The 8,608-nt window shown below is 66.6% G+C and overlaps 1 protein-coding gene across 1 annotated transcript in view; it reads right to left on the bottom strand.

Moving 5' to 3' along the window:
- The window catches only part of CBFA2T3 (CBFA2/RUNX1 partner transcriptional co-repressor 3), a 56,284-nt gene that overhangs the window by 14,574 nt on the left and 33,102 nt on the right, over positions 1 to 8,608 (bottom strand). Inside the window, exons 2-3 of the mRNA XM_027773439.1 lie at positions 3,184 to 3,344; positions 157 to 249 (exon numbers count right to left, since the gene is read on the bottom strand). Of these exons, the coding sequence (XP_027629240.1) occupies positions 157 to 249; positions 3,184 to 3,304 (214 nt within the window). The 5' untranslated portion in view covers positions 3,305 to 3,344. The remainder of the gene's footprint in view (positions 1 to 156; positions 250 to 3,183; positions 3,345 to 8,608) is intronic.

Raw genomic sequence — 8,608 nt, 5'->3', positions numbered from 1 at the left:
CCCCGCCTCGTAGGGGCCGGGCACTCTCCCAGACCCCTCTCCTCCTGCGGCGGCGAGACGGGGGGGGGAACTGTGGTGGGGGGACGGCTGCAGCCTCCCCCTGGGGAGGGAGCGCAGTGTGGGAGGCCTCCTGGCGGCTGAAGGTTTCGTTATTTTACTTACAGAGGCAGACCATAGACCACTTTAAGCAGCCATGAAAACGGCCGTGCGGCACGGACGGCAGGGACGTTGCAGGCCCGTCCTCTCGATCTGTAAGCAAAATAAGAACACGCCATCAGGAGGGCGCCTGCGCGGCCACCCTCCGCCTCTGCGAGGGGGCAGTTCTGGGACGGCAGCACCAGTCCTTGGCCAGGCCACTCCGCTCTGGGCCTCAGTGACCCCGGGCCACCCTGAAGGCTGTTCCTGATGGGACCTTGCAGGAGTCTGGAGAACTGCGGCACCGCCTTGGACAGCGGGGACACCCTGGTTGTTTTCAACAGTTCTGCTCCAGGGCGCGCGAGCTCACTGGGGAGACAGAGGCCAGAAATCACCCCCAGGGGGCACGGCCATGCCGCAGCCCCTTCTCCTCCATTCTCCTCTTGGGATCTTGGGCACGCATGCACACACGCCTGGTGTGAGTTTTAAGCCACTGGGTCCGGGACTCAAATCGTGGTCGACCTTGTGGGAGCCCAGCAACATAGCCATTACACCATCTACTGGTCCCACCTCCTAGGTTTTTTAAAAATAATTATTTTATTTAACTTTATTATTTTAATTTGATCTGAGAGGGACAGAGTGAGAGTGAGAGCAGGAAACAGAAGCAAGCTGCCGGGTCCGGGACTTGAACCATAGTTTGCCATGTGCGAGTCCGGAATTCCTAACCACCAGCCACCTGCCAGCCCCACCTCCCAGTTCAGAGGTGCGCTGTGGCCTGGCTCAGCACCACCCTCAAGGGACTCAGTCCCCACACGCGTGTTTTCCAAGTGACTCGAGAATTAGGACTTGGGGGGCTCCAAACAAAGCCAGAGTGCGGTGGCCTTAGACGGAGAGAGGCCGGGAGGGGTTTGGCCTCTCTGAGCCGCCACAGCGGGCCACGGGCCGGGGTCCTGGGGCAGGCACAGCTCTGGGAGCACAGGCGTGAGCCCTTGGGCCGTTGAGGCTGGGACGGAGCCTCACCTGTGAGGGCCTCCGGCTGCAGGGGCACAGTCTGGGCCCGGGACTGCCCCTCCTCCTCGGCCCTCTCTGCCCGCCCCCCACCTGCCCCAGTAGCCCACGCTTCGACCCCAATGGGTCCGTGTGCCCGGGTGGTCCTCGGGCCACATGGAGCAGCCCTGAGATGGAAGGTCGTGTTCGGCCCCTTGGTATGGCTAGAGGCCAGACCCTGAGGACCCTGGGCGGGAACTTGCAGCTTAGGCCAGAGGCTGCTGTGAGGGTGGCCGCCAGCCAGGTGCACGCATGGAGTAGCCACCGGCTTTCAGGGACCAGGAGTGAGAACCATCCAGGCCACTGTGGGACTCAAGCGTGGCGGGGGAAGCCTGCTCATGCCCCCACAACCTTCACGCCCGCCGGGTAAAGCCAGGACTGCCCCCCACAGGACCCTCAGGTGTGGGGGCCCTGGGTTGCACATGCCGGCTGCCCCATCTAACCACAGGCCTCAGTGTAGCCTGCAGGGTCCCGGCAGGTCCTGGTTTCCCCCAGCCAGGAACTTCTGGTCCTGGACCAGGGCTTCTGGGAACATGGCTTCTGGTTCAAGGAGAAAGGAAGCTGCAGACAAGGTAGGACCTTGCATGGCCTTGTCTGCCCCCCTTGGGGCCCAGGCAGTGGGGGCCCTGGAGCTATCGCTGGCCCCCAGGGGTGGCCTCCTGCCCAGCTGAGGCGACCCTGGGAGTCGCACTCGGCAGCGGCCTCACCATGGCCTGCTCAGGAAGCACGGGGCGGAGCAGCCGCGGTGACCGGCTGCATGACTGCGGGAAGAGGAGAGGACGTGGCACCCCAGCACACAGGGAGGCCCACGGCCTTTGGCGCTGGAGGTGTGAGGCCAACTGGGCAGGCCCGGCCCGGGGCCAGGACCGCCACCATCCAGGGCTGGCCATATGTCAGGGGCAGCGTTCTGGCCTCTGTGGCCCTGTCCTGGCTGTTGGGGGCGGGCTGGGGACCCACTGCAGACTCGGTGACAGACCCTGGCTTGGCCAACCCTGGAAGGAAGTGGCAGCTGGTTGGACAGGCAGGGAGGGGTGTCAGCCAGGAGGCTCCGTGGGTGCCAGCATGTGCCCGAAGTCCCCACCCCCAGCGCTGCACCTGGGAGCAGGTGTGTGACCAGCACAACCCGGCTTAGCCAGCACCCTGCCAGCAATGGAACAGGCCTGGCCTGGCCCTCCTTCCTGCCTGCTGACCAGGGCCTGCCAGGCCGAGGAGCGAGAGGCCCCCCAGGGAGAGGCCTCTCTTGGTTTCGAAGCCTGGGAACGTCCCCCGGTACAGGCTTTCCAGCCCCGGCATGTGGGGTGCTGGCTGTTCTTCACGCCAGCGCCCACCGGGAACACTCGGGACCCCCGCGCCTCGTCCCCAACTCGCCACGGCGGCCCCGCCTGGCTCGCAGGCTGGACATCACTGAGCCACCCACTCCTCTCCTCGAACAGAGGGCTCAGTGGTCTTGGAGGAGGTGCCGAAGCCCTCCAGGTGTCCCTGTGCTCCGTTTGCCCAGTCCCATCAGCCCAGAGCCAGCGAGACAGTAGGAGCTGGGGTCTGGGCCCACCTTGCCCTCCTCTGAGCCCCACCTGGAGGCCTCCCTCCCTGCCCACAGGCCTGGCTGCTGGCTCCTAGTGGCCTGCAGTCCTCCAGCCCAGAGCTGCCTCTGCTGTGACCTGCTGTGTGACCCCAGGAAGGCCCTGGCCCTCTCTGAGCTCTGTCCCTCCTGAGCATGGAGGCATCCCTGGGCCTCCAGAGCTGCAGGCGGCGCGAAGTGTAACGCTGGCCCTACCCGGCCTCTAGTGGTCAGTCGCCTGTCCGGTCCTCACCCTGCGGGATGACAACGCCCACCCAGAGGTCGCATGGCGTACGCACAGTCACAGAGCAGGGCAGAGAGCGGGGACACAAAGCCGTGAAACTCGGCCCTCGGCTGGCAGAGTCCCCACTCCGGGCCATGTACAGGTGCAGGTGAAGGCTGCCCTGCCCGCTTTGCGGCCCTCAGCGCTGGGGGTTACTCACGTGTGTGAGGCGTAAAGGAGGGGAGCCGTGTGGCCCCCTGGGCCGTGATGGGCAGCGGGGGTGGCATCTCTGGGGTCGAGGACCGGGGCTGGGTCTTGACCTCGGCGGGCGAGTCGGGCATCGCTGTGTCCTCCTGTCCCGTGTGCTGGGTGACCAGGGACCTGGAAAACAAGTCGAGGAAGGGGCTGAGGGGCCCCCAGGTTCTTGGCTTCTGGCCAAGGCCCTGCCAGCAGTTGTCGGGACCCACACTCCTACAGGCCCAGGTGGGCTCCGGGGCCACCTGCCCCTCGTAAGCCCCAGGTCCCCACTGGAGGACACTCCAGTGGGCAGAGCCAGCCCATCTCAGGGGTCCTCACTGTGCAGGCAGCAGAGGGCTTGAGGCTCCCACAGCACCCCCAGAGCAGCCCCACTCCGCCTCGACCAGCTCCACCCCAGCAGACAGCAGGTCCGGCTGGCCCGAGTCTGTGCCATCCCAGGGGAGGCTGCTGCTGGCCCAGGCCCTGTGAGGTGGCTGGGATCCCCACGTAGGCACTGCAGTCCCCGGGGACACGTGACTCCTGCTGAACATGGCCTAGCAGGGGCCACCTGGACACACGTCATCAGAGTCTGCAGCACAGCACGGTCTCACGAGGTGACGCTCCGCTGTGGCCGGGGTGCAGGGAGAGCAGAGGAGGTGGCCAGAGAGCGACAAGGGATAGCCTGGACCCCACAGGACAGCCCCAGTGCACAGGCTTATCCCGAGAGCCTTCCCTGCAGGAGTGTGGGTCACTGCAGCATCTCTAGCCTCAGGTCAGCATGGAGGCCATGGGGCAAGCTGGGAGCTGCAGCTCAGGTTCAGGGGTCCCGCTCCAGGCAGCCAGATGGGCGAGGTCCCGGGCAGTGCCGTAAACAGAGCCAACTGCCCGCTGCACCATCCTGTCCACACCCACAGGCCCCCCCCCCGCTGTGGCCCCATACCTGCAGCCAGTGCCAGCAGGCTCAGCCTCCCACCTCCACCCTGTCCGCACCCCCGGGCGCAGAACCATGACTAGTGGCCACTGACGTGCGGCCCTGCGGATGGCTCCCATAATGACCTTGACCGCGGCCCAGGCAAACCCCATGGCCTTGACCTGGGGAGTGAGGGCAGCTACGAGGCAGAGGCGGCAGGCGTCCTGTGCTGCTCGCTGCCCCGTGCTCAGGGAGAGCGGCCTGCAGCCACCAGCCTGACACCTGCTGTCCCCCCAGCTGCGGTCCTGGCCTCTCTCCCGGGGGCGCCCGCCCTCCCCGCCCGCCTGTCCTGAGGCTGATGGCCGGGCACACGTGTGGCCGCAGCTGTGGGGCTCATCAACACCACGCTGGCCCGGGCCAGCGGCTGGCGTCGGTGACGACCACAGGGGGCAGGCGTGGCTGGGCTCGGGGCGGTGCGGGACCAGCAGCTTCATCCCACCAGACCGCCCTTGGCACAAGGTGGGGTTGGAAGGCCTGGCAGAGGCTCTGATGCCAGGCTGGTGCCGGGACATAGGCCTGGGACCCGGGATGTCTCCCGCTGACACTCCGAGGCCCTTCCTTGGAGGCGAAGGCAACAGGCCCAGGTGGGGGCCGGCTGACAGGCACTGGGCGGGCACATCCACCAGGGTTCCAGGCCGAGGCCGACCAGGAGGCCGGGTGGTACCTTGCCAACTGGCCACAGCCATCCTGAGCACCGCCGCGAGCCCTGGACACTGAGCAGGGCTGGCGAGCACCTGTTCCTAGGAGGGGTCTAGGACCGCCCCCCAGACCAGAGAGGAAGCCAGGAAGAGCTGAGGCCATCAGGCCTGGCTGGCCACTGGAGCCCTCGCTTACTCTGCAGAAACCTGGCGAGGAGGTGCAGCCAGCAGCCCGGCTTGCAGGAAGGGGGTCAGGCCCGGAGAGGTGGAGTAGCCTGCCCATGGCCGCGGACAAGCAGGCAGGTGTTCGGGTTTGGGCCGCCTCACCAGGGTTAGAGAGCTGCGGATTTCAAGCTGGTTACTGGTTCCTGGCAGGCTCCTCACAGCCAGGGGTCCTAATCCAGGCGGGTTCAGGCCTCAGGGGCAGGAAGCCCCTCCACACCGCCCACGCTGGCTGCCCAGCCACAGCCACGCCTCTCAGCTGGTTCCATAAAGCAAGCATGCAGACTGCAAGCCACGTGGGAGGGGCGACTAGGAGGAGGTAGAAGAGTGTGTGGCGAGGCTCAGGTGCTTGGTGCACCCTGTCCCATGTGGAGCAGCCCTGGGCAGCCACGAGGGGCCAGCAGGAGAGAAGCCACCCTGTGTTCCAGGGTCTTCGTTCGGGGTGGGGTAGACGAGACCGCCCAGGGCTGACAGGTTTCCACGGGGTGTCGCGGCTCGCGACTCCGCGTCCCATGGGTGGAGAAGCTGAGGCTCAGGAGGGCCAGCAGCCCCCTGGGCTCGGAGCCGAGACACCCCGGGGCCTGAGCCTGGCTCAGGGAGTCCCCAGCATGCTCGATGGCCCAGGGACATCTGTGTGAAGGAGGACAGGGCAGAGGTGTGGGCTCTCCCCGCCCCAGGAACCCGTGGAAATTCCCAGCCCCGCGGCCGGTCCCCAGGGCCCGGAGAGACGCCCCCCCCGCCCCCAGTTGAGCATCGCTCTCAGGTGGGAAAAGAGCCAGGCCGGCGGTGGGAAAGGACGCGGAATGTACCCGACAGGCCGCCCATCCATCACTGTCCCTGTCCCTGCGGTTCCTGGGCGTCCTGCCCAGTGGGCCTGGCCCCAGCCCAGCACTCCCAGCCCAGGAGGTCCAGAACCTTCTGCAGGGGAGGCAAGCCTGCCTTCCTTGGAAATGCCCCACCCCACGTGGCAGTGTGCACAGCGACCCATGGGGCGTCGTCACAACACATTCTCAGCTGACAGGGACACACGGATGGCGGGCCGTGAGGGCTGGCCACACAGGCGGTGCCCAGAAAGGTGTCCATAGCACCCGGCGCACACGGCCGCACTGAGACCACCTGGCCGGCAGAGGACCAGAGGAAGTGGCGGGGGGGGGGCCCAAGCTACTCGGTCTCTGGGAGAAAGGAAGGTGGCCGAGTGGCTGTGGAGCCCAGAACTCGGCCACCGGAGCTGCTGCGCCCGGCCCTGGCCCAACACGTGCCTGTGCAGCCATCAGCGCCCCGGGCCGAGCCAGTGCCAGGGCTGGGGTGCTCCAAGCGGCTGGAATTAAGACCCTCGTGCCCCGGGGAGACTCCGAGTGGTCCCCAGGCGGCCCGGCTGGTGGCACACAGAGGAAGTGCATTCCTCGCCCAGCTGTTGGGGCTGTGCCGCCGACAGCTCCCCACCACAGTGGGGGAGCCCCACCATCTGGGCCGTGCCAGGGAACGGCAGCAGGACGGGGCGAGGACAGGAAGGGCGTGTGCTAGGAGCCTAGGGAGGGCTGTGGGGGCAGGCGGGTGGGGAGACCTTACTCAGCTCCACGGTTCGAATCTCCATGGCCTCAAGGGGCTGACTCAGAACTTGGCTTGCAGGGGTAGGCTGAAGGGCCCTGGACCAAGGAGGGTCCCTGGGTGAGCCCGCCCTCTGGGCCACCCCCAGTTTGGACCCGGCCCCTCCCAGCTCTGACACAGGGCCTGCCCATTCATTTGCTCAGACACCTGTGCCCAGCGTCCACGTGCCAAGCTCTGAGCTACGAGGGTGGCCAGGAGCCTGTTCTCAACCTGCTGTCACTGCCGGGGCGGGAGGGCCCAGTGGGGTGGCCATGCCGCACCCTCCCTCCCTCCTCTACCCGTCAGGACTGCCACAGGCTGAGGCCCGCACTGTGTGGTCCCAGCACCTGCTCCTGTCAGAGCTCCCCTGCCACGCCTAGGTCGCCCTCCAGGTCCTGGCACTGCTCGGCCACCAGCACCCCCACGCTCCAGTCCCGGGCAAGGAGGACTGGCCAGCTCGGCTGAGGAGTGGGGCCACCCAGGAGAGCCGACAGTCCCCGCTGACCCATACCGAGCTCACGTAGAGGGACTGCCAGGCCCTCGACTCACCTCGAGCTGCCAGCCCACGTGGGCCCTGACGTCCACGGAGTGGCCACGGGCGAGGCGGCAGGGCTGAAGGGTGTGACACAGCCACCCTGGGCCGGGCCTGTGCACCACGCACCTGGGCGCCCGCCCGAAGGACGTTCCCGGGCAGGCTTGAGGCACACTCAGGCAGCGCCCTGGAACCAGACCCGGTGTGTGGGCTGAGGGGCAGGGCAGAGGCCTGGCATCGCTTCCCGGAGGGAGGGGCAGGGTGTCCCCAGGGCCCCTACTCGGGCTGGACCTGGGACCACACTGTGTGGTCCTCTTCCAGCCGATTCCAGAACATTCCATCTCCTCTCCTAGGAACCTCTGAGACGTCCCAGAAATGCCAATCGCAGGTCACGACGGTACCACCAGGCATCCCCATGACCACTGGGCGCCACAGAGTATGCTGGGGCACGCCTGTCACCCACAGCTCGGGCGCTACTGAGAACCCCGTACTGTCCTGCCCAGTGGTGCGGAGCCAGGGCTGAGACATGCCAGGTCCTGTCATCTGCATGGAGACAGAGTCCCAGCTGCTGCACACGGGCCCTGCCCCGGGCTGGTGGGTCCCTGACCCCCCCACAGGAATGGGCGAGCACCGCAAGCACCAACGCGGTGAACGCCCCAGCACGTGGCGGGGCGCACAGTAGGTGCTGCCAGTGCGAGGGGCGGGCAGCTCCGCGCACACTTGCTTCCTCAGAGCCCAGGCTGCATGGCGCCATGCATGCAGAGGAGAGGGGAACCTCTTGCCCTCCGGGGACGCAGCGACACAACACCGGGCTCCACAGGCGGGTCCTGTGCCCCTCACAGCCCTGCCTGGGCGCCAACCCCACTGCGGTCTTGGGCAGCATGCCCACCCCAGGGAACCCCTTCCCAGGCCTGGCCTGGCCTGAAGGGTACAGGGCCCCTTGGGGGGAGTCGCTGGCATCCCGAGGGCCACCCTGGGTCCCACGAGCAGGACGCACCCTCCCGGCACTCCAGGAAAGCGGCCACCCCCAGAGTGACCTGGACGGGAGGCCTTTCTGCGCAGACCCCCTGCCCCACCGGCCCCACACTGCCGGGCTCACGGCAAGGTCACTGGGCAGGGAGACCGAGAACTCCGATTCTTCTAAGGAAGGGCAGGAAAATATATTCTAAAAACGCGTTTTACAAACCTGCCCCTCCATTGTTTATGTAAACAGGTAAATTGTTTCCTGCCTCAATTAAAAACATCTGCCACATAAATGAATACCAATTAACTCACCCTGTTTTTAATTACTCTGTTAATTACACGCCCGCAGCAGAAAGGATGTGCCAGTTGGGGAAGCCGGCGACCCCTCGCCCGGCTTGGCAAGGGTCCAACGTCTGGCTGTGATGGACGTGGCAGGAGGTGGGGGCACCCTGCCAGTCAGGATTCCCGACCCGTGGCCGCAGGGGGGGTCACCTCG

The sequence above is a fragment of the Tupaia chinensis genome, unplaced genomic scaffold (assembly GCF_000334495.1).
Source record: "Tupaia chinensis unplaced genomic scaffold, TupChi_1.0 Scaffold000355_1, whole genome shotgun sequence".
NCBI classification, from domain to species: Eukaryota; Metazoa; Chordata; class Mammalia; order Scandentia; family Tupaiidae; genus Tupaia; species Tupaia belangeri.
Note: the sequence above shows the minus strand (reverse complement) of the source record. Positions and strands in the feature narration are given on the sequence as shown.